This window comes from Sparus aurata, unplaced genomic scaffold, assembly GCF_900880675.1.
Source record: "Sparus aurata unplaced genomic scaffold, fSpaAur1.1, whole genome shotgun sequence".
Classification (NCBI taxonomy): Eukaryota; Metazoa; Chordata; class Actinopteri; order Spariformes; family Sparidae; genus Sparus; species Sparus aurata.
This window is the reverse complement of record NW_022045138.1, coordinates 22,915-48,621: the sequence shown is the minus strand read 5'-3', so window position 1 is coordinate 48,621 and position 25,707 is coordinate 22,915. Positions and strand designations below refer to the sequence as shown.

General features: G+C 43.5%; 3 protein-coding genes across 4 annotated transcripts; 1 reads left to right on the top strand and 2 right to left on the bottom strand.

Moving 5' to 3' along the window:
• Positions 1 to 484: 484 nt before the first annotated feature.
• On the bottom strand, positions 485 to 25,417 carry LOC115577948 (zinc finger protein 850-like). The gene is made up of 7 exons (XM_030410808.1): positions 25,343 to 25,417; positions 11,831 to 12,001; positions 11,197 to 11,227; positions 11,026 to 11,095; positions 8,591 to 8,926; positions 7,450 to 7,785; positions 485 to 7,045 (listed from the first exon to the last, which is right to left on the bottom strand). Exons 4-7 carry the CDS (start codon positions 11,093 to 11,095, stop codon positions 2,580 to 2,582), a joined length of 5,208 nt encoding a protein of 1,735 aa, XP_030266668.1. The 5' UTR covers positions 11,197 to 11,227; positions 11,831 to 12,001; positions 25,343 to 25,417; the 3' UTR covers positions 485 to 2,579.
• LOC115577951 (gastrula zinc finger protein XlCGF57.1-like) lies at positions 12,558 to 18,950 on the top strand. 2 transcript variants are annotated; one of them, XM_030410813.1, is made up of 3 exons: positions 12,558 to 12,720; positions 16,247 to 17,891; positions 18,717 to 18,950. In XM_030410813.1, exons 1-2 carry the CDS (start codon positions 12,657 to 12,659, stop codon positions 17,842 to 17,844), a joined length of 1,662 nt encoding a protein of 553 aa, XP_030266673.1. In that variant the 5' UTR covers positions 12,558 to 12,656; the 3' UTR covers positions 17,845 to 17,891; positions 18,717 to 18,950. The 2 variants fall into 2 exon arrangements, with proteins under 2 accessions (XP_030266673.1, XP_030266672.1); XM_030410812.1 differs by having other exon boundaries at positions 16,247 to 18,950.
• Positions 20,052 to 25,707, bottom strand: LOC115577949 (zinc finger protein 431-like). Its single transcript, XM_030410810.1, has 2 exons — positions 25,256 to 25,707; positions 20,052 to 23,410 (listed from the first exon to the last, which is right to left on the bottom strand). Exons 1-2 carry the CDS (start codon positions 25,629 to 25,631, stop codon positions 21,657 to 21,659), a joined length of 2,130 nt encoding a protein of 709 aa, XP_030266670.1. The 5' UTR covers positions 25,632 to 25,707; the 3' UTR covers positions 20,052 to 21,656.

Genomic DNA, 25,707 nt, shown 5'->3' with positions numbered 1-25,707 from the left:
AGACAAACAACTTCAGCTGAAAGATTTAATGCTGAATTTACAACAAGGACACAATGAGTCAGAATCTGTCAGATACACAGTTTCACTACGTTAGAAAGTTTGTTTTAACTCAACAACACTTAAAATCACTACATTTGTTAATGGAGTCTGGTGATGTGGTGGTTGAAAGTTCGCATCATATATTATATTTAATGCTGAATTTACAAGAAGGCTCCAATCATTTAGAATTTGTCGTAGATTGTGAATCAAAACATGTATAAAATTCCTTCTCATGCAGCAACACTCAAAATAGTGTGATTTCTTAAGGGAGTCTGGTGACGTGGTGACTTGTGACTTCAGTCAGTCCATGACTTTCTCTCTCTCTCTCTCTCTCACACACACACACACACACACACACACACACACACACACACACCAGCCCACTTCTCACAACAGTCACTTAATTTAAATATGAAGGTTATGACATCACACAGCTCAGAGAGAATCTGGTTTATGTCATCACATGGATGCAGGATTATTTATTTGTGTCTCTTCACTTCATTATTCTGTTAAACATTTACAGCATTTACATCATGAGACACTTCAACATGTTTATTATCACTGTGGTTGTACAAGAACACTCAAACCTTAGAGACTCCACTTCAGAAAGGGTCAATACTACATGAAACATAAATAAGAAATAATAATACAAATAATAATAATAAGAAGAAGAAAGACGTAAAGAGTACACAGAATAAAGTCTGGACAGCAGGACGAGTGTGTCTTTAGATGCGACAGATATAATGACAAAGTGTTCAGAGCTGCAGGAAGTGAAATATTAATAATATCAATAATAATATCATTAATAATAACCTGTAATCTGTTCTGTGTTTTATACATTTGAAGGTTTTTATGTTTGTAGTTCTTTTGATTTATTTGTCTCTTAAACTATTATTTTTATCCATATTTGACACTTACATCATATTTTATTAACATGTTTTAATGTCAATAAAATGTTTTAAACATCCTGAGGCTGCATGAGGTTCACAGGTGTTATTGATGATGCTGATGATGATGTCATCAACAGGTGTAGTGAGAGGACACGTCTGCTCAGGTGATTTTAAAACAGCAGCTTACTGATATGAAGCTGGCTGAATTAAAAGAGAGATCGAGCCATGAAAGGCGTCAAAATGAACTGAAGACTGAACATACGGATCAGTGAGGCTGATCACATTTAAATCAATCAGATCAGCTGTCAGCTCGTTAAATGTGAATATTATTATTAACTGAAGATCATTGAGACATCAATCAACTGATCAATTCATCATCAGCCTTGATAGATGTCATATTTCAGCTCTACTTCAGATGAAAACTGATCAATATCTCAGCTGAGTTGTTATTTTTACTCCAGGTCGACCTCCTGAGCTCACTGTCTGTCATCCAATCACGCGGCAGCACAACGTCATTAAAGAAACTAAATTATAACTTCAGATGAACAAAACTTTGGTTGTAGTGTAATTTAATAACTTTTAATTTAAAAGGTGAGGTCGCCCCCTGCTGGATTGGATCAGAACTAATATATTTAATAAACACTAGAAACGTGAATCAATTAGTCGATCATTATTCTGATAATCAATCAATAGGTCTGAAAGGGTGTAACCGCTGCTGTCAGCTCACAGACATCTGATCGACGCTTTATTGACCAATCAACAGCTTTGTTTAACTTCATAGTTTTATTATCATGCAGGAGGAGATCCTGATTCAACAACATATAAAATAATGTGCTGATACAATATTTAAGATAAAACACACGGATGATCAAGTCCACACAGCTGTGAGTCCAACAGGAACATAATCAATGTCTAAAACACAACCAGAACTGAACAATAGTCTGGGTTTAAAGTCTCTTCACTGCCATCAAAAACAAATGAACTTCTTTGTCTAAAGAAATAAATTAAAAACAATCTGCAGTTTCAGTCGTGGGAACAAAGATAAAAACATTTGCTGCTTGATTCTGACATAACTTACATTAAACAGAAGTTTGGATTCTTACGGTTGTTTCAGCTCATTTAACAAGATGTGATTTACAGAATCAGCACATGAAGAAAACACACACAAGGTTTCTGTCTTTGATACCAGTTGTACCTGTTTTTCATTGAGTTCAATGTTACAGCGTTTGTTGGTTTGGTTTGTTACAGATTAGATGATGAAGTAGTCGATGAGGTCTAGAATAAAAACCAACAATAAAACAACAAACCACAGGTGAGCTGGGAGGTGACCATGAACTGGGAGGTGACGTGAACTGGGAGGTGACCATGATCTGGGAGGTGACGTGAGCTGGGAGGTGACCATGATCTGGGAGGTGACTTGAACTGGGAGGTGACCATGAACTGGGAGGTGATGTGAACTGGGAGGTGATGTGAACTGGGAGGTGACGTGAACTGGGAGGTGACCATGAACTGGGAGGTGACGTGAACTGGGAGGTGATGTGAACTGGGAGGTGACCATGATCTGGGAGGTAATGGTGAGCTGGTGTACAATGACCCAACTTGGTTGCAGATTTTTTTCATGCAACACAACATGAATCCTTCTGTGTGCAGCTATGTGGTTTCTCTGCAGTCAGACAGGCCGACACACTGATGGTATTTAAGTTCTGTATACCAACCAAAGCTTTTGTCGCAGGCTTGGCAGGTGTATTGTTTGTTCACAGTGTGGACGGACATGTGCGACTGCATACTCGCCTTATGTGCATATCTTTTCCCACAGACTGGGCAGGGAAACGGCTTCTCTCCTGTGTGAGTCCTCATGTGGATCTTCAGGTGAGACTTGTAAAGACACTCCTGACCACAGACAGAACAAAAGAACGGAGCTTTCTGTCTAACATGAAACCTCATGTGGTTCTTCAGATGATGGACGTGGAGGAACCTTTTACCACACTCGGAGCAGCTGTGTGGTTTCCTGCAAGTTTCCTGAGGGTTTTTGTTGTCTTTCCAAAAGTCACTATCAACGCTGTCGTCACTCTCAGGTTCAGACTCTAACGCCTTATCATCAGAATCACATCCTGCAACACTTTCACAGATTTCATCATTTCCTAAAGAGTTCAAACCTGCTGGACGTTCTCTGGTCTCCTTCCAGAAATCACTGTCAACACTGTCATCGGTCTCAGGTTGTAAATGTCTCTCTGGATCTGAGTTCTGAGCTGGTTCAGGTCCTCCACTGTCCTCTTTAGTATGTCTTTGAAGCTGTGAGGGCTGAGGCTTCTCTTCTTCATCATCGTCTTCAGTCTTCACAACGACAGGAGTGAATGTAAAGCTGGTGATGTCATCCTCCTCCTGATTGATCCAGAGTTCCTGTGGTTCCTCTTTAATACATGGGGTCTCTGAGTCCTCCTGCCTCTTCTCTCTGTGGACCCCATCATGGACTGTACAGGTTTGACTTGGACTTCCTCTTTCAGTAAAGTGATTGACACACACTGAGTCACTCAACACTTTCTCTTCTGTATGATTTTTTATGTGGATCATCAGAAGGTGACTGTTATAAAAAGTGTTCCCACACTCAGAGCAGCTGAAGAGTTTCTTGTCAGTTGTATCGACTGAATCTCTCTGAGGAACTTCATTATGTTTGAACTGAGGTTCTCTTGTCTGCTTCCAGTTATCGGTCCCAGGTTCAGGAGAGTCTTCAGTCTTGTCTGCAGTCTCAGGTTGTAAATGTCGGTCTGGATCAGAGTTCCTGGCTGGACCTGGCCTTCCACAGTCCTCTCCATCAGCTTCAGTTTCCATCTGTTCCATTGAGGTTCTGACTGGAGGTTCTGTCTGTTTGTTCTCAGTGTCTCTGTCATGAATCTGTAATGATTCTCCCTCACACTGGTGGTGATGAAGTTCAGAAATCTGGGTGAATCTTTGGTCACAAACGCTGCACCTGTACATTTTCTCCTTTGCGTGGACTTCCATATGTTTCGTCAGATATCTTCTCCACGCAAATTCTTTCCCACAAACTGAGCAACTGAACTGTGTTTGTCTCGTGTGGATTCTCATGTGTTTGACTAAAGTTTCACTGTCTATAAAACCTGTGTTACAGACTGAACAGTGGAAAGGCTTTTCCCCTGTGTGACACATCATGTGAAAACTTAAACTTTCACTCCTGGAAAAAACTTTTCCACAAACTGAGCAGCCGAATGGTTTCTCTCCGGTGTGTATTCTCATGTGTACCTGTAGATTGTGTTTACGGCTAAATCCTTTCCCACACTGAGAGCAGATAAATGATTTGTTGGCAGAAATCTGTTCTTCAGCCTGGCTCTGATGAAGCTGTGAAGACTCTTCAACACATTCGTGGCTTATGAGCGCCAACTCTGAAGTGAATGGTTTCTCACAAACGATGCAACTGAGTCGTTTCTCTCCAACGTGGATGGAAATGTGTCTTGTAAGATATCCTCCTGTTGCAAATCCTTTCCCACAAAATAAGCAGCTAAACAAGGCGCTGGACGTTTTCTTGGCAGTATTAGCTCCTTTATCACTCACAGAGACGTCCTCATTCTTCAGCTTGTTTAGACCTGACAGATGTTGCCTGGTCTGTTTACAGAGATCTATGTCAACACTGTCATTGGTCTTTGGTTCAACTGCAGCTCTGTCATTATAGCAGCTGAGTGGTTTCTCTCCAGTGTCACAGCCTCCGTTTTCAGATACTTTCTCTTTCAGATTTTTCCTGCAGTAGGTGAAACCTGACTGATGTTGCCTGGTCTCTTTCCAAAAGTCAAGGTCAACACTGTCATCACTTTCTGAAGACAGCTTGTCATTCTCAGTGTCTGGTTTTAAACGTCTGTATAGATTCAAGTGTCGGCCTGGTTCTGATCCTCCATAGTTCTTTCCATTAGGACCAGTGTGTCTTTGCTGTGAAGACTTGGCGAGACACTTGTGTTTTTTAATCTGAAACTGCCAAAAGAATTCTCTCCCACAGTCACTGCAGCTGAACGGTTTCACCCCTGAGTGGACGGCCATGTGTTGCGTCATGATTCCTCTTTGAGAAAATCTTTTACCACAGACAGAGCAGCTGTAGGGTTTCTCTCCTGTATGGGTTCTCATGTGGATCTCCAGATGGGAACTGTACTGCCGTGTTGTGCCACAAATTGTGCAAGTAAAAAGTTTCTTTCCTTTGTGTGCTCTTATATGTGTCATTAGAACGTAGTTGTTGGGAAACGTTATGTTACATTCAGAACAGGTCAGTGGTTTTGTACGTCTGTGGTTTCTGTGGATCGGTGACGACTCATCATCACACTTATGAGTTTTAAGCTGTGACGTCCCCCTGAATCTTTTGCCACAGTCGCTGCAGCTGAACGGTTTCACCCCGGTGTGACTCGCCATGTGGTAATTCAGAGTTCCTTTGTTTCTATAGGTGTTGCCACAAACTGAGCAGCTGAACGGTTTCTCTCCTGTGTGAATCCTCAAATGGTAGTCCAGACCTGATTTTTGAGAAAACGTTTTGCTGCACACAGAGCAACTGAATGGCTTTATTCCTGTGTGAGTTCTCAGATGTGTATTAAGATTTCCTCGATGTTTAAATGTTTTACCACACACAGAGCAGCGACAACGTTTCCTCTCAGGATCCTTCCAGTCTTTATCATCGTTCTCACTATCAGACTCAGAAAAGTCGGAAACCCTGTCTTCAGTCCTGTTGTCAGACTCAGGTTGTAAATGTTGATCTGGATCGAAGTTCCTGGCTGGTTCTGGTCCCCCACAGTCCCATCCATCAGCCTTTGTCTCAGTTTGTTTTTGATGAGGCTGTGAAGATTCACCGACACACTTGTGTGACTGGAGTTGATGAGGCCAAGTGAATCTTTGGCCACAGACTCTGCAGCCAAGCGGCTTCTCTCCTGTGTGTGTTCTCATGTGTTTCTGTAAATGTTCAGATTGTGTAAAACATTTATTACAAGACCAACAGCTGTAAGATTTTTCTCCTGTGTGGCATTTCAAATGTTTCTCTAGATGTGAATTCTGGCCAAATCTTTTACCACAAACTGAACAACTTAACGTTTTCTTTCCTGTGTGAATTCTCATGTGTCTCTTCAGATGTGAGATCTGGTTAAATCCTTTACTGCAGACAGAGCAGCTAAATGGTTTCTCACTAGACTCAAACCCGTTCATTTTCTCAAAGTTTAAACCCAAATGAGCTTCATTGCTCCTTCTAACATCATTACAGACTTCAGTCCTGTCCTCAGTCTCAAGTTGTAAATGTTGATCTGGGTCTGAGGTCCTGAATGGTTCTGGTCCTCCACAGTCCTCTCCGTCAGCTTCTGTCTCCATCTGTTCAGTACGACTCTGATGAAGCTGTGAGGACTCAACAACACACTTGTGTCTTTTGAGTTGATTAGGCCAGATGAATCTTTTGTCACAGACTCTACAGATATACCGTTTCTCTCCTGTGTGCGTTCTCATGTGTAACTGCAAATGTTCAGACTGAGAAAAACATTTATTACAAACTGAACAACTGTAAGGTTTTTCTCCTGTGTGGCATTTCAAATGTTTCTGCAGATGTTCCTTCTGGCCGAATCTTCTGCCACAATATGAACAACTGAACGGTTTCTCTCCTGTGTGAATCCTCATGTGTCGGTTCAGATGTGAGTTTTTATTAAATACTTTCCCGCACTCAGAGCAGCATGATGGTTTCTCATGAGAATCATTTTGAGTATTTTTCAGAGAGTTTAAACCTAAATGACCTTCGTTGATGTTTTCATCATCATCACTAACTTCAGTCTCAGAAGAGTCGTCAGTCTTGTCGTCAGTCTCTAGATCTGGATCAGAGTTCCTGGCTGGTTCTGGTCCTCCACAGTCCTCTTCATCATCTTCTGTCTCCATCTTTGAGGACAGAGGTTTCTCTTCATCATCATCTTCACTCTTCACAGGGACAGCGGTGAAGGTGAACCTGCTAACATCATCATCCTCCTGATTGGTCCAGAGTTCCTCTTGTTCCTCTTTAATGTGTGGAGGTTCTGGTTCGTCCTGGTCCAGAATAGAGCTCCACTCTGGCTGCTCAGGGGGAACCTCTTCTTTACTCACCAACAGCTGCTGGACGTCTGCAGAGAACACAGACAGAAACAGACATTAAATAAAACCATAAATATATGTTGGAGTGAAGCTCGACAGTGATATTGTATTTTTATCTTCTAACAGGAAATCATTTGACAAAAACAACAGCTTTTAGCTTTTGTTCCTATAAAATGGACTGTAGCACGATGTTTCAGTCCAAAGTTTTATATGCCAAGACACACGAAGAATGTCTTCTACAGTGATAAGTCTCACCGTCAAGAGGCTTCCAACTAACAGTGATCGATACACAACACAAAGTCCACAAACAAAAAGAAACTTAGCTAACTGCTTCTTGCAGTATGAATAATTCGGCTAACATTAGCTTAGCATCAGCTCCCTGTAACATTGGCAGAGCAGTAAACATGTTTCCAGCAGCAGAAAGGAAACCAACCTGCTCTTCGCAGTTTTATTTCAGGCTTTAAAACCACATCCAGCAGTTTCTGTTGCCGGTCGATCTCCTTTTCATATCCACATACTGTCGTCTCAAAATGTCCAATCAGATCTTCTCGAGCCGCAGTGAGCAGTCGCTGTTTGAAAAAGTCTTTAAGATCCTGCAATGAGAACCTGGTGACATCATCCTCCTCCTGATTGGTCCCGAGTTCCTCCTGTTCCTCTTTAATGTGTGGGAGTTCTGGTTCCTCCTGGTCCAGACTGGAGCTGCACTCCTGCTGCTCAGGTTGAACCTCATCTTCACTCACCGACAGCTGCTGGACGTCTGCAGGACGCTCTGAAACACAAACACACATTATAGAAAAATATGAGTTTATGTTAAAGACAAGCTCGACATGGTGATACTTAGATTTTTACATGATTAGCTTCAGGTCATAATTTGCTGGATGACCATAAACAGCTTTTCAGTTGAATTCCTATGAAATGCACTGTAGCATGACATCACAGTATAAAGTTATAACGACTCAGACAAATGAGAGATGAACAAATCTAATCATTTTAACATCAGGCAACAGACGAGTATCAGAGGCTTCACACTGAGCCTGCAGCTGTCGTCTCTATAATCACAGCAGACAGCTGGATTCACATTGGATGCGGCAGTGTGGGAGTGTCAGTCCATGGTCCGTGTGTGTGACTTGTTGGGAACCCCACAGATCAGCTTGCTGAAAGACGAAGCTGCTTTGTTGTTGTGCTACAGGGCATGCTGTGAATTCTCTGAGGAGGTATAAACATGCAGCATGGAGAGAAGACCCACCGTGCTCTCTGCCGTCTTCTAGATCATCTTGACTAATACACAACAGAACTGAGATTACATATGTTATGATAGTTGTTTCTCACATCTACCCCTAGGCAGTGACCCTCTGATGTTTTACTGGGCAGGAAGTGTCTTCCTAGCTACCTTCCTGTTATCAAGATAAAAACATAGTTTGATTAATTGTTCGATGAAGCCCTTATTAGTCACCGGAGCTAGCTGCGGCTAACAGACAGAGAGTAGATGGATTAGCTAACATTAGCTTAGCATCAGCTCCCTGTAACACTGGCAGAGCAGTAAACATGTTTCCAGCAGCAGAAAGGAAACCAACCTGCTCTTTGCAGCTTTATTTCAGGCTTTAAAACCACATCCAGCAGTTTCTGTTGCCGGTTGATCTCCTTTTCATATCCACATACTGTTGTCTCAAAATGTCCAATCAGATCTTCTCGAGCCGCAGTGAGCAGTCGCTGTTTGAAAAAGTCTTTAAGATCCTGCAATGAGAACCTGGTTACATCATCTTCCTCCCGATTGGTCCAGAGCTCCTCCTGTTCCTCTTTAATGTGTGGGAGTTCTGGTTCCTCCTGGTCCAGACTGGAGGTCCATTCCTGCTGCTCAGGTTGAACCTCTTCTTCACTCACCGACAGCTGCTGGACGTCTGCAGGACGCTCTGAAACACAAACACACATTATAGAAAACTATGAGCAATAAATGAGAGAAGTGTTTTGATCGGCCTCGACGGTCTGAAGGCGTCAAATGATCAAACTCCTGAAACTGTTTCAAATCAAACTGAAAACATTCGATCCTGTTCGATCTCAGTAATCTTGTTGACCAGCTGTTCTCAGTGACACTCTGTGCTGCTCATCGACAACATGTTCCTTAATTTGTCCCAGATCCTGCCGGAACACAATCCGGACCTCACACTGGGACCGGCTCCTATTATGATCTGGTCCACTGCCTTCTTAGTATTATTTAGTATCTGTCCTGTCCTTCTTTTATTTCGCTCTGATGTTACTCAAAAATCAGCAGTTAACAGGTTTTACAGGATTGTAAATGTGATTTTAAAAAGAGGGAGCGGTGATCGAACGCAGTGACGCCTGCAGCCAGATTCATGAAGAGAGTTTTGTGCTTTCTGCTCTTCAGTGTCTAAATATTTTGGCATAAAATTTGTGAACCTCACAACTACATTGTGTCGTCCACAAACAGAGACGAGTCGTCAGGTAGGTGAAGGGAAAGTCAAGGAGAGAGACAGAGGGACCGACATTCATCAGCTCCCCCTGCTGACCCTGACTGATAAGAGATCACTCTGAGTATTATTTATTGACATTTATTGATCAGTTTGCTCCAGACCCGTGGACCCACCGGAGCAGCAGCTCTGTGTTCCCGACCAATGGATTTACAAATTCAGCAGCACATGTTCCTGCATGTTCCTGTAATTTCCTGCATGTTCCCGTATGTTCCCACATGTTCCTGTATGTTCCTACATGTTCCTGTATGTTCCTACATGTTCCTGCATGTTCCCGTATGTTCCCACATGTTCCTGTAATTTCCCACATGTTCCTGCATGTTCCTGCATGTTCCTGCATGTTCCTGTATGTTCCTGCATGTTCCCGTATGTTCCCACATGTTCCTGTAATTTCCCACATGTTCCTGCATGTTCCTGCATGTTCCTGTATGTTCCTACATGTTCCTGTAATTTCCCACATGTTCCTGCATGTTCCTACATGTTCCTGCATGTTCCCACATGTTCCTGTAATTTCCCACATGTTCCTGCATGTTCCTACATGTTCCTGCATGTTCCTGCATGTTCCTGCATGTTCCCACATGTTCCTGTAATTTCCCACATGTTCCTGCATGTTCCTGCATGTTCCCACATGTTCCTGTAATTTCCCACATGTTCCTGCATGTTCCTACATGTTCCTGCATGTTCCCACATGTTCCTGTATGTTCCTACATGTTCCTGCATGTTCCTGCATGTTCCCGTATGTTCCCACATGTTCCTGTAATTTCCTGCATGTTCCTGTATGTTCCCACATGTTCCTGTAATTTCCCGCATGTTCCTGTAATTTCCTGCACGTTCCCACATGTTCCTGTAATTTCCTGCACGTTCCTGTATGTTCCCACATGTTCCTGTAATTTCCCGCATGTTCCCGTATGTTCCTGCATGTTCCTGTATGTTCCTGCATGTTCCCACATGTTCCTGTATGTTCCTGCATGTTCCTGTAATTTCCTGCATGTTCCCACATGTTCCTGTAATTTCCTGCATGTTCCCGTATGTTCCCACATGTTCCTGTAATTTCCTGCATGTTCCTGCATGTTCCTGAATGTTCCTGCATGTTCCTGTATGTTCCTGCATGTTCCCGTATGTTCCTGTAATTTCCTGCATGTTCCTGAATGTTCCTGCATGTTCATGTAATTTCCTGCATGTTCCTGAATGTTCCTGCATGTTCCTGCATGGAAACACTGGTCCTGATGATCTTGGCAGCACCACAGAGGCATGAACAGTTTGGTTTGTTTGACACGGCGATCAAAAGCATCGACAGAGCAGACTCATTAGCTGCTAAAGAGGAGCTTTAATGTGAACGTGTTCATTCAGCGTTCGCTCGCAGGGTGAAGGACACAGCAGTGGTCATAGAAACACAACATCTGGAGGGGCACGCTGATCCCCCCAGGTCCACCAGGGCCACCAGGTCCACCAGGGCCACCAGGTCCACCAGGGCCACCAGGTGGATCCGTGTTAAAGCTGCTGTGTTAAAGACGTTTCACTACCTCTGGTGTCCGTCGGCGCTGCTTCTTGAGGGAACGGCCTCATTCTGAATCCTTCCTTCTGCTTTGGCATCTTTAAAAACAACAACATATAAAATTACAATAATTCACACTTGTGATATCGTCAGTTATAACGTACACAGTAAACATGATGTATAACTCAATGACTGTTACCTCAGGAGATGCTGATCCAACGCTGAGGTTCCTTCACAAACACAGAACCAAGTTAGAAACCTTTAAAGACTCGGTCAGATTATTTCATTCAAAACTTCTCAAAAGACTCAAAGAAATTAAAGCCTGAGCAGTTTGATATGAATCTGAATGGATCAGCTGAAGGATCAACATCACATTATGAGTTGAGACCAACAAGACCATTTAAATACAATGATGAACATTTAAAAACTGAAGGACGAGCAACAATATTTAATCACAGAAACACAGAAACATTTTAATATTGTGAAACTGCTGAGTTTGTCCGAACGGACTTCTGTCCTGTTTCATCCGGTCCATAATGTGATTTAATAAAACTCGTACAGCATAATTAATAGAAATCTAAATCACAGACCTGCAGCTCCAGTCACAGAACTTCTTCTCTGGTTCTGAAGTCCTGACTGGACCTGTGGTGCTGACAGTCATAATCCAAACTAGAATAAACTGATCAGTAATTAAGAACTACATGACACCTTTAGCAGGAGCTAGCTGCGGCTAAAGGCAGTGTGGATGGTTTCTCTAACGTTAGCTTAGCATAAAGCGTCCTGTGACATCAGCAGAGAGCTGGACGTGTTCCGGGCAGCAGAACTGGACCCACCTGCTCTCTGCAGATCTGCAGCCTTTAAAACACGTCCAGGACTTCCTGCCGGACACATCTGCTCTCCGGTTCCGGCTGTTGTTGTTGTGGATGTTGTTATTGTTGTTTCTGTTGTCTCCAAACGTCCAACCAGAACGTCTCGAGCCTCCGTTTAAATCAATCTTTATCAATCTGCAGTGAGAAAAACATTTCAGAGGACCAGGTTCCGAACAGGACGAAGATCCGGACACAGCAGCTCAGCGCACCGGCTGTAGCACGTTAGCACACATGCTAACTGTGTCCGGCAGGAAAGAGCTGAGACCCGGAAACAAACACACAACTTCCGCCACGTTCTCCTGCCTTCACAATAAGACGAACGAGAGTAATGACTGTTTTTAGAGAACATAATTAAATGTGTTTAGAATTTAAGTCTGGAACCGGCTACATCCTGGAACATGTTGTCATTATTATCATTATTATCATCATTATTATTATTATTATTATTATTATTATTATTATTCATCCGCACAACATGAGCATATTAATATAGTGTGTGTGTGTTTATTCTAATACTCTGATTCACTTTACATGTGTGACAGCTTTAGTTACTTACTGATTTAAAACACACACACGCGCGCGCACACACGCGCGCGCACACACACGTTGGATGTTTGATGATGTGAGATCACAGCTGAACTTTAAACCTGCGGTGTTGCTTGGAGATGATGGAGAGATTTATTTTGAAACACGTCCCCGGAAGTGTAGACGTCGACCTGCTGTACCATCGCGAGCGTTCAGCGGGTCGAAGCTGCCGTTGATCGATATTTTCACCTGTAATCGATCAGAGATGGACTCAGAGCTCAAACTGCTGCACGTCCAGATAAAAGCTGAAGCGAAGCCTCGAGCTGAAGGTTGGTTCCGGTTCTGCCGTTTACCGCTCTGCTAATGACGCTAAGCTAACGTTAGCTCAGCCGTTCACACACAGCCTGTTAGCCGCAGCAGCTAGCTCCTGTGAGCTAACACGAGAGGCTCTGTGTCTCCTCAACGTCCTGATCTCAGTCCGGTCGCTGAGTCCATTAGAGAGACTTAAAGAGCTGAAAAGACTTCCGGTTCCGTCAGAGTGTCTTCAGGCTGCAGACAGCTGAGGGGCAGACGGGAGGCCTGTTTGGAGCCAGGGTTGCCAGATCAGTCTAAAGAAACAAGCAGCCAGGTGTGAGGGAACTTCACCTGATGTGAGAGAGAGAGGAGCCGTCTGTTCAGTTTAAACTGGACACAGGTGTCATTGTACTGATGCATTATGGGTCAGATGAATCATCGGTCACCAGGAGCGACTAATTATCAATTAAGATAAACCCACATTGTTGTCTCGTCCAACAGCTGAGCCGAAACCCGAGGAGACAATAAATTAATGAATTAAAGTAGAGAAGTTACAGTAATGAATTACATTTAACAGCAAACAACTCAAATAAGTTAATACTCGTACATTATACCTGTACACGACCTGCTGAGGAGCTCACGTCCAACTCTACAACACAAACGGCTGTTCTCAGTTCACACCTGAAATCAGCGGAGCAGAACGAGTCAGACCCAGTACCACCACCCATTTACATCACATCACATCACATCACCTTAAGTCACGTCACGTCACATCACGTCACGTCACGTCACGTCACGTCACGTCACGTCACGTCACGTCACGTCACGTCACATCACGTCACGTCACCATACATCACGTCACGTCACGTCACCTTACATCACGTCACGTCAATCACGTCACATCACATCACATCACCATACATCACGTCACGTCACGTCACCTTACATCACGTCACGTCAATCACGTCACATCACATCACATCACCTTACATCACGTCACGTCACCTTACATCACGTCACGTCACGTCACATCACGTCACGTCACCATACATCACGTCACGTCACGTCACCATACATCACGTCACGTCACGTCACCTTACATCACGTCACGTCAATCACGTCACATCACATCACATCACCTTACATCACGTCATGTCACGTCACCTTACATCACGTCACGTCACGTCACCTTACATCACGTCACGTCAATCACGTCACATCACATCACATCACCTTACATCACGTCACGTCACGTCACATCAATCACGTCACGTCACATCAATCACGTCACGTCACGTCACCTTACATCACGTCACATTATGTCAGGTTACGTTACATTACATCACATTATGTCACGTTACATAACATTACATCACATCATCTTAGGTTACATCACATTACGTTACTTTACATTTAGGGCATTGAGCAGACATGTTTGTTCTAAGCGACTTACAATAAGTACATTTGTCACAAGAGAGAAACCACAATATCACCATCGATGAAGTAACAAAGAAAACAGAAACAATTTTCAATCCTTCGTCGGAGCATCATAGCTGCTAATTATCAAGGAGACCTTTATTACATAAGTGATGTGATGTGAGTGCAGAGCCTAGTGATCTAGTGTTAGTGAAAACAGAACCGGTCTTAATACTGAGCCTTGAGGGACACCAGTTTCCAGAAAGCCGGGTTTGGACAAGGAGCCGTTCCGTGTGGCCCATCCTGAGTAATCTGATTACAGGGTTCAGCTCTGAGTTCACAGCTACATTAACCTGCATCTGAGTGACCACCTGATGTGATGTCACTTCCTGCTCTATATGAAACAAACCCGTCCATCACTGAGACAAACAGACTCCATGTTTCTACTCACAGACAGAAAGAAGTTCATGTAGAACATTTGCTGAATGAACAAGAAGGTCCAAATAATGCAGAATGAGTCAGAGACAGAGTTTCACAGAGTTTATAAAGTGTCTCCAACTCAACAACTCACTAAACTGACACATTTGTTAAGGGAGTCTGGGGACTTTCTCCACGGGGACAAAGAAGTAGCCTATATTGTTACTGTTTAGTGTCTTTGTAACATGTGACATGTTTAGATCAATAACATGTTTCTTCTTTCATAAATGGAGTGTAAATGGTGACATCAGTGTAAACAGTGTGTTCAAACAGCTGATCAATGTTGGCAGGTAAGACTTTAGCACTTTAGACACAGAAGCAGACAGGCTGGTACAGACATGCTGCCACAAACTGACACTTTTTACAAGGAGACAAACAACTTCAGCTCAAAGATTTAATGCTGAATTTACAACAAGGACACAATCAGTTACAATCTGTCACACACACAGTTTCACTGCGTTAGAAAGTTTTAACTCAACAACTCTTTAAATCACTACATGTGTTAAAGGGATATTCTGGCATAAATGTAATCCGTGGTCTAACACACCGTGACACTGAGTAAGACCTCCCCTCCAACTATGTGCTGGGACCCTATTTATACTGTTGCTGAAGTTTGGTGCTGTTCTGAGCATTATTCGGTTCTGTCCTGCAGAGCGATTCTGACCTGCTGTGGGAGATCGATGACTCGTCCTCACTCTTTCTCTTTTCTTTAGTTTTTCTTTGGATGGCAGAGCTGTCAATCAGCTGTCCGTGGGCGAGCCATCCACGCTGAGTCCTGCTTTTTAACACCAATCAGACGCTTCGCTGGCCTTTTCTCTGCCTGTACATTTTTTCTATGATTTACTACTTTTGTGTTTTTTGTACTTTTTTCTTATGAATTTGAGTTTTTATACTCAAAAGTATTTTAGAATACATTTGAATGGATTTTTCAGCGTCTGTATTCTCGTATATTTAATGTCAGTTTATTTTAGTCTTTGTAAAACATCTTGAGTAAAGTTCAGAACATTAATTGAGAGCAGGACATCCACTTCCTTCCACCTATCAGTGGTCGGGTCGCAGCGGCAGCAGCTGTCCCTTCCTGAGTCACCAAGCTTCTTTGAGACCAACCACCTTCCCTGCTGGGCCCAGAGGGTGGCAGCTCCATGTTGTTGTTCTTTATAATGAGGCTCAACAGGTTTCACACAAAGATTAAAAACTTAACTGAATTAAATTTTTTCAATACAAAACCACAACATGAGCTGAGATGAGCCACTACAGATCGAAGTTATTCTGGAGCGAGATTGTTGATTGTTGAGTCTCACCTCGTCAGATACTGACTGTTTCTGAGCCGGACTCAACAATCAGCTGCTGTCTACAGAATCACTGCAGCTCCGTCTGTGTGCCGCAGCAGGAGAGCAGACGGGTTCTGGACCACAGTGAACGTTCTGTTTCTGAATGACAACTAATAAAGATTGAAGCTGAATATTAAGTTTCATAAAAAACATGAATCTTTTATCCATAAGTTTGGACTTGTGCATTGACGAGTTGTAAACAAGTTGTGATGAGTCTGATAAAAAAAAAAAAATCAGTGACATCATTGACAGAAAAACAAACTTCACCTGTGGATCAAAGACAAACGTGTCACTGGTGTCACAAGTCGTAACATTATCACGTCTGTCTGTGTTTCAGATTTACCTTCAGGAGTGCGAAAAGTGATTGTTGGTGAAGAAGAGCAGCAGGACTGGAGCTCCAGTCTGGACCATCTGGAACCAGAACCTCCACACATTAAAGAGGAACAGGAGGAGCTCTGGACTGATCAGGAGGAGGATGATGTCACCAGGTTCACCTTCACTGCTGTCCCTGTGAAGAGTGAAGATGATGATGAGGAGAAACCTCTGTCCTCACAGATGGAGACAGAAGCTGATGGAGAGGACTGTGGAGGACCAGAACCAGCCAGGAACTCTGATCCAGATCCTGAGACTGACGACTCTTCTGAGACTGAAGTGAGTGAAGGTGACTGGGAGGAGACCAGAGAACCTCAGGCTGGTTCAAACTCTGTGATCAATAATGAAGTGACTGTTGGTGATCTCACAGTCGAGAGGTCGTTCAGCTGCTCTGAATGTGGTCAAAGATTTGGACGCAAGCCGCATCTGAATGCACACATGAGAATTCACACGGGAGAGAAACCGTTCAGTTGCTCTTTCTGCGGTAAAAGATTTTCGCAGAAGGGAAACTCGATTAGTCACATGAGACTTCACACTGGAGAGAAACCGTTCAGCTGCTCCGTCTGTAAGAAACAGTTCAGATACAGTGGAGACGTCAGCAGACACATGAGAATCCACACAGGGAAGAAAAAGAAATCAAACATCAGTGACACGATCAATGGAAAAATTCACACAGGACCAGAACCAGCCAGGAAGTCAGACCGAGATCGACATCTACAGCCAGTTACTGATGATAAAACTTCAGAACCAGAGACTGAAGACAGAGATGATGGGTGGAAGGACAGCAGGGAACTTGAGCCAGGTGTCGACACTCTGAACACTGATGAAATCTCTGTGAGCGATATGAGATGTAATCCTGACAAAGAAACGTTCAGCTGCTCCAGTTGTGGCAGAACTTTCTGCCGCCGGGATCATCTGATGAGCCATATGAGGACGCACACAGGAGAGAAACCCTTCAGCTGCTCCGTGTGTCAGAAACGTTTCAGCTGCAGCGGAAACATTTTGGCCCACATGAGGATTCACACAGGAGAGAAACCATTTGAATGTTCATTTTGTGGCAAAAGCTTCAGCCAGAAGGGAACTTTACAGCTTCACGAGAGAATTCACACGGGAGAGAAACCATTCAGCTGCCCGTTCTGTGACAAAAGGTTTGCTCATAAAAGACGCATGACGTTGCACATGTCTGTCCACACGGAGGAGAAACGCTTCAGCTGCAGTGCTTGTGACAAAAGATTCACTTGGTACACGCAGCTCAAAACCCACAAGTGTGTTGGTGAGTCCTCACAGCTCCGTCAAACTGAGAAAAAGGTTCCTAACAAGGAAGCGTTCAGCTGCACTGACTGTGGTAAAAAGTTCAGCCTGAAGGGAAATCTGAAGACACACATGAGGATTCACACCGGAGAGAAACCGTTCAGCTGCTCAGTCTGTGGCAAAAGTTTTAAGCAGAACGTTCATCTGACGGAGCACATGACGATTCACACGGGAGAGAAACTCTATAAATGCAGCGCTTGTGGAAAAGGATTCAATAAGAAGTTACTGGTCAGAAACCACACGTGTATTTAATCCTCATCAGGAGGAGAGTGAAGTGTGTTAAATAAGATGAACAGCAGGTGAGTTCTGATCCGGCTTCACATCACATCCTGTGTCGAGGTGAATATTGTCCTCAAAGATTTGGACCTGATGAGAAACTCAATACTTAATGGAGAGTCTCCAAACAAGACTGAATTTAAAGTGTTGAAATATTGAACTGTGAAAATATTCTGCCTGGGTCAAAGTTTGAATATAAATTCTCAACTTGTATTTTTTTTTCTTTTCTTGAACTGAAGTCTGAGTCTGAAAACATCAAGTGTGTTGGAGTTCAATCAGATGGATCAGTTCCACTGCAGCTGACTGGGAGCAGAAACCTTCATAACTTTTACAGAGTTAAACACAGATTACCTTGAAAGCAGTGAAAAAAATCTACAGCTGGAGTGAAAATGTCCAGGAAACAAACCCCCGACACTCAGCTGGAGTCTGACGAGCTCTCAAGTAAAGCAGTCGTGACGTTTTAAAGGTTGATGTTGGTTATCTACATTTCAGTAAAACAATGTGCAGCTGTGACGACTGCAGGCCGACTGTGTAACAGCTATCACTTAAGATTACAGTCACAGTTATAAATAATGTAACTATTAATTTAACAATTAAGTTCAGTAAGCAGGACAGGACGGATGTCGCAGGTGAGTCAGACGCTCCTGAGACACTTCGTGTTTTTAGAGACATCAACTGAACTTTACAAGAAAGAGATAAAATAAAACTTTGGCTAATTACAACGTAAAATAAAATGGCAGCAGCTGCATTCCAAGTGTTTACAGAACCTTTCAAGTCCTGGGGTGCATACCAATTATGTTGAACTGCATTCACATTTCCCTAGCTTTCATCTTTTTCTTGTGTCCTAGCTCCTCCCACTGAGGACGCAGAGACACGTGAGGAAACCCGGCGAGGAGAAACAAGGAAATGAGACGTAATTTCCTCTAAGGTGTCACCAAACTTCAAGAACAACTTCCTGTTTGAGCGAAGAGTGTCGAAATATTAAATAAGTGACTTAAGATGTGAGGTTTCCACAATGACTTCCTGGAAATGTTTCACAATAAAAGTTGTGTTAAGAAATAAAGGGTTTCTGTCAACTGAAACTGTAGAGGGCTTTTAATTTGAAACTGATAAAGGAAGTGAATATGAACCACGTAATGCTGTAACTTTAACTTCAATTTAAGTGGCTTCAAACTGAAGACTTTCATGTTTCTGAGAACAGTTAGCCGCGGTTAGCCACACGCTGCTAGCTCTCTCCACCAGTCTGTTTGCATTAAAGCTCGTACATCAGCCCGACAGAACCAGGAGCTGACCCGGCGCTGCACCAGAGGAGACCGGTTGACTCTATGAACACAAGTTTTCTTCAAGAGAAAACCTGCGGACGTCTCCATGTTTAAAATAATGTGCTGGAGTTTTTCCCGTAGCGTTGCAGCTCTCACACGTCTGCTCTTTGAATTAATATATGATGGACTGTTTGTCTTTCACTGGCCTTCATCCCACCACCTGCTCCTCTGCACATAAAGGTTCTGATGATTTAAATAAAACTGCATCACAACACATCTGCCACCTCTTCATTGTTGTATGTTGTCACTTGATTGGTCACTCTGAATGTTGGCCACGTTTTGATTGGCTGTATAGTTTTGATCCCTGACTGATTAAAGACGGACAGCAAATGTTCTTCATGAGCTCATCCTATCGGGAACGTCGGGCAGCTTTAATGTTTCCAGGTTTTGATTGTTTGAACTGTTTCATTCTGATGTTTCTTCTCAGCTCTTGTCGTGAACTCGCTCTGACAGACAGCAGTGGAGGAAGTATTCATGTCAGTGTTCCTGTTAGCATGTTAGCATGATTACTCTGAGAAAGAGGCGATGAAGGTGAGGATTTCATCCGTCGCCTCGTGAAACACGATCATGGTCTCAGTGCGGATGTGCTGTAAGTGCTGACATCACAGAAGAGAGAGAGCTTTGTTACCTGATACCATCTATGTGGATTTCAATGAGCTGGAAACAAGTTTGGATTTTTTTAGTTGAAGAACTGACAACAAGAGTTAATTTCCAAGTCACGACTGAATATTAGACTGACTGGAGCCTCAGCTGACAGCAGACTTCAGCTCTGCTGGACGTTTCCTGAGACGTCAGACTGTCGGCGACTAAAACACATTCAGTGGACAAAACTCTAAAGTTCAGATGAGCAAAGAAAATACAGACATTTCAGCATTGATGTTTAATCTCAGCACATCAGCACATTGGAGGGATAATCTATATTCAATAATCAATAATATAAATCAAAATGATCTGAGTACGAGTGTGACGAGCTCTGACAGTTTGGTAAGGCAACACCCTTTGGACAAACTTCAATTAGACAGTTTCTCCTCATTAACACAGTTTGTGAGGATCAGTGGACTCAACATCCAGAGAACCATCGGAGTTTACCTGCTTTATATTATATATATTATATACTTATATTATATATTGTATATTTATATACAGATTTAAAAACTTGAACATTTCCTTCAACATTTTCTTATTGTTTGTAAAGTTGTATTTTATGTTGTCTAATTATTTCATCAGCTGACGTCTGAACGTGTTTGTTGCTCTTTGTGATTCATTAATGAACAGATTTTAATAAAAAACAGATTTCAGATCTTCAGCTGGTCTCACTGAGAATATTTTCAGAAATTAATTCACTGAATAAATAGTTTACAGAAATGACCCGACAGTCTGAGGAGACGCAGTGCATTCTGGGTAGTCAGCTCACGTCCACAAACTGCAGCTGAAACTCACTCTGACAATCTGACGCCATGTTTTATACCAGATAGATAGTTTTATTATAAAAGTTAGGTTGTTTTAATTCAAGAAATTATATTTAATTCAAAAAGTAAATATTGAATTATTATTATTCATCCAAATTCATGAAGTGGAAACAAAACTCAAGATTGTTTCTACAAGTTTATTTGACTCAACACTTGTTTCTGTCTTTGATGTTGATCCTGAAATACGAAAACACATTTCTGTGAAAGAAAACATCCATAAAAACAAAATACTAATATTTTAGACTTTCATCTCATAATTCTGACTCCTGGCAGTTTAGATTTCTTCTCTTGAGCTGCTAGACAAGTTCGTCAGATCAACACCATCATACTGTAAATGTGATAATGAATGAACCTCACTGATGAACACAAACATCAGGACACAGAGTCATTAATGATGCTTCATCATGTCTGTCAGCTGACAGGCTGAAAAATACGTCATACAGGAGAGAGGAAGAAATCAATCGTCAGTCTGTCAATCAAATTAAATACATTCACTGAAACATGTATGTGCAGCACTGAAGTTAATAACATCAGATAGCAGAGTGATGAAACATTGATATCACAGCAGACTCACATTTCTTCCACTCGACTTTAAAGGAACAGTTCAGCTTCATGAAGCCTTCGTGTTAATAAAGCTGTAAATCTGTTCTGAGATCAGGTTGTGATGTGTTCTCTACTGCAGATTGTGATCACAGCAGACGAGCTGATGTTTCTTTGGTTGTTTCTCTTTTTTAAATCAAGTCTCAAGCTGTTGTAGTTGTTTAGCAGAATGCTGCAACTCTGTTTTACTGTGAAGCTTTTACTGAGGAGAAGACGATAGTTTTGGGTGAACTGTTCCTTTAAGTGGTGTCTTACAGGAAGATGATGAATGATTGAAACAAACAGCAGCTGCAGCAGTTTCTCTCTTACAGATGAGACGTTTCTGTTTTCATCTCCAAACGGTTCTGACTGAACAAGTCAAACTTCCTCCTGAACGATGAACCGTCGCGAAGCGTCTCTAGATTGTCTCTCTGACTGTTTCTGTGTGATATTTCATGTGATTGTTGAAACTTTGCCTCCAAGTGAAACTTTTCCCACAGACTGAACAGCTGAACGGTTTCTCTCCGGTGTGTGTTCTCATGTGCACCTTCAGATGTCCACTCTCAGTGAATCTGTTCCCGCACACAGAGCAGCTGAACGGTTTCTCTCCTGTGTGGATTCTCAGGTGTTTTCTTAAGGATCCACTGCAGGAAAAATATTTCATACACACAGAACAGCCATACGGTTTCTCTCCTGTGTGGATTCTCAGGTGCTCCTGCAGGTTCTTCTTGCGGCGAAATGTTTTGGCGCACTGCAAGCAGCTGAACGGTCTCTCTGCAGCGCCGCCTTCAGTGACGGGGTGTGTTGGAGAGTTCAGACCCGCAGTGAATCTCAGAGTCTCATTATAAGAGTCTGAAGGTTTGGAGCTGCAGGCCGGAGGCTCTCTGTCCTCATCAGTCTGACTCGTCTCGCTGACACACTTGTTTTTTAGATTGTAACACCAAGCAAATCTTTTTCCACAGACACAGTAAAGGAACCGTTTCTCCTCCGTTTGGACTGTCCCGTGGCTTGTCAGGTAGTCTCTTTGTGGAAACCCCTTCTCGCAGTATGAGCAGCTGAATGGTTTCTCTCCTGCGTGAGTTCCCATGTGAGTCTTCAGATTCTCCTCACCACTAAACGTTTTGCCGCACTCGAAGCAGATGAAGGATTTCTTCTCAGTGCTGCTGTCGCTCACAGGGACGTCGGTGTCCGTCGCAGAGTTGAAACCTGACTGAGGTTCCCTCCAGTCGTCATCTTTGACCTCAGTCTCAGCTTCAGAGGAGTCTGAAGTCTTGTTATCAGAGTCTGATCCTGAGCAGTCGTCTCCATCAGCTTGAGGTTCTGCCTCTCCGTCCTGCTGATGAAGATCTGATGACTCACCGACACACTTGTGGCTCTTGAGCTCGTGACGCCAGGCAAATCTTTTGTCACAAACGCAGCAGCGGAATCGTACGTTGCCTGTGTGCCGCGCCATGTGCTGCGTCAGATATCCTCGCTGTGTGAACTTTCTTCCACAGACGGAGCAGCTGAACAGACTGTCCTCTGAGAGAGCGTCTTTCTTCAAATGGTGACTGTAGCAGAGTCTCCTGTCACACTCAGTCTTATCACACTGACGGCTTCGTCTCTCCACGTCGTGCACGGCCATGTGTCGCAGCAGGTATCTGTAGATTGTGTATTTCTTTCCACACACAGAGCAACTCAATGGTCTCTCTACTGCGTGGGTCCTCATGTGTGTCTCCAGAAGTCCAGTTCTGATGAATGTTTTACCACATTCAGAGCAGCTGAAAGGTTTCTGAAACCTCCGGCCTTCATGCAAGTTTAAACCTGACCGAGGTTCTCTGGTCTCGTCCCAGTCATCACAACTGACCTCAACCTCAGCCACAGAAAACTCTGTCGTCCTGTCGTCAGTCTCAGGATCTGGATTTGAGGTCCTGGCTGGTTCTGGTCCTGCACAGTCCTCTCCATCAGCTTCTGTCTCCATCTGTGAGGACAGAGGTTTCTCTTCATCATCTTCACTCTTCACAGGGACAGCAGTGAAGGTGAACCTGGTGACATCAGCCTCCTCCTGATTGGTCCAGAGCTCCTCCTGTTCCTCTTTAATGTGTGGGGGTTCTGGTTCCTCCTGGTCCAGACTGGAGCTGCACTCCTGCTGCTCAGGGGGAACTTCTTCTTTGCTCACCGACCGCTGGACGTCTGCAGGACAGTGAAATACAAAACCGACATGATTTGAAGCTGTGACGTCTCTGTTCATCAAGTCTTGAATCTAAACGTGTCATTTAGTTTTATTTTACTGTGAACTTATTAAAGGTGTAATCTGTAAAATATGGGCAGAGTTTGAACAGCAGCAGAACTTCACCAGAGGGACCGCTAACTGTGAAGACAGAGGACTCAGTACAGAGGTGATTTACAGCGGCTCTGACCAGGACTATGACTCCGGGGACGAGAAGAGCAGTGTTGGGCATGTTACTTTTAAAAGTAATTAGTTATAGTTACAAGTTACTTCTCCCAAAAAGTAGCTGAGTTAGTAACTGAATAACTCCACTATAAAAGTAACTAGTTACCAGGGAAAGTAACTATTGCATTACTTTTTTTATTTAAGTTTAAATATGTCTAAGAATTTGTATTTTTTTCCAAGCGGGTTTCAGGAGCCAGTTGCAGAGTAGAACTGCACAGACTGGTACCGACACAGAACCTTCAGTTCAGTCTGTGTAGCGAGTTTTTGTGAAGCAGCAGCAGAAACATCCAGCTGTAGCTGCTCGGACGGCTCCGTGTCCTTCTTAGTTAGCAGAGCTCACGTTAGCCACACCTGCTATCATCATCAACAGTGTCAACAACGTCGTTTTTGGCCACTAGTGTTGTAGAAGCGTTCAGAGACGCTTCTTTAGATCAGAGCTGCTTACAGCGGACGTGGACAAACACTTCGCTCTGGGACATAATGAACACTTCACGTGTACGTTCTTACCTTTTACCTCGAGGAGATTAAAGTTGTGTCTGCACTTTGAAAACTTTCTCTCCGGACTCGCCATTGCTGCAGCTCATCACTGCTAGTGTGTGTGTGTGAGGCTGCTGTGTGCGTGTGTGGTTTGTGTGTAAACTGAACACTGCCTCTGATTGGCTTACGAGCTCTTACTCTACCTGAGAGAGCCAATCGTCATCATTTGTGCGACTGTCTCGCCCCTCCCTCCTCCCTCTGTGGCTGAGAGCCGAGTCAGATGACAACAGCTTCAGTTTATAACGCGCCACATTTATTGTCAGTGACAGTAACAGTGTTGTAATGATGGAAATAGTAATTAGTTAGATTACCAGTTAATGAAACAAATAACGCAGTTTATTTTAATGTTATTATTGCCATCACTGGAGAAGACGCGGCAGGAGAGGACAGAGAGAGTCCAGTGGACATCTCGGACAGAACCTCACACTCAGCTGGTCCACCACAGCAGACTGAGGTGATCAGGTCTCGAACTTCATCGTCCATCATCAATTTTCATTGCTGTTTTTGATCAATCAATCACAGCTGTTAAAACACTGTGTCACCTAGCAACAGGATCAGCCTCTCTGAGACAGTTTCTGTCTCTTCCTGCTCAGAGCTGAAAGCTTCTGGACCCTCAGCTGGTTGGTTCTGACGTCCAGACACCAAATCTGAATGTTTGATTTTATTCAAAGATCAATTAAAGATGTTGCAGCAGAAAGACTTTATATTAAACCTTCAAACGAATATATTGATATTTTGATGTATTGATGTATTGATATATTGATATATTGATATATTGATATTGATCTGAGAGGATCTGCAGCAGGACGATTGACTTTTATCTGATTATTATGAACTTTAATTCCTGACAAAGTGAAATGAAGCTGTTCTTCTTCATGGTGTTAATATGTGAAGACTCTCAGTCACATTCATTCGTTCACAATCTGAGCCGATCAAAACCAGAACCTCAACTGAGCCGCAAACCCTCAAAGTTTAGAAGCTGAAACGAGCAGCTGACCACCTGCGAACATTAAAATCATTATCATTATTATTATTATCATGCTCACATCGCCCTCTGACGTCACAGACTGACGGAACATGAGTTCCTCTCTCGGCTCGGTTCGGCTGGCTCCGGGCTCCTCTCCGGGACTGACCTGCTCTGTGCAGCTTCACTTGGGGCTTCAGCACGGCATCGAGCAGCCTCCTCTGGCGGCAGATCTCCCGCTCTGACCGCTCCACTCTGTCTTCGTACTCCGCCACGGTTTCCTCCAGCAGAGCGACGATCTCCTCCGCAGCCGCCGTCAGCCGCTCGGTGAGCTTCGCTCTCAGCGCCGGGATTTCAGCCGCTTCTTCTCCTTTTTCCACCTGCAGCAGAAAGTCTTCAGCGGCGGCGCTCATCCGCTCATGGACCGACACCCGCAGCAGCTGCACGGCCCCGCACATCGTCCTCCTCTGGGCCGCAGACACGCAGCGGCGGCGGACGGACTTCTGTCAGGAGTTCCGCATCGACGGAGGCGAA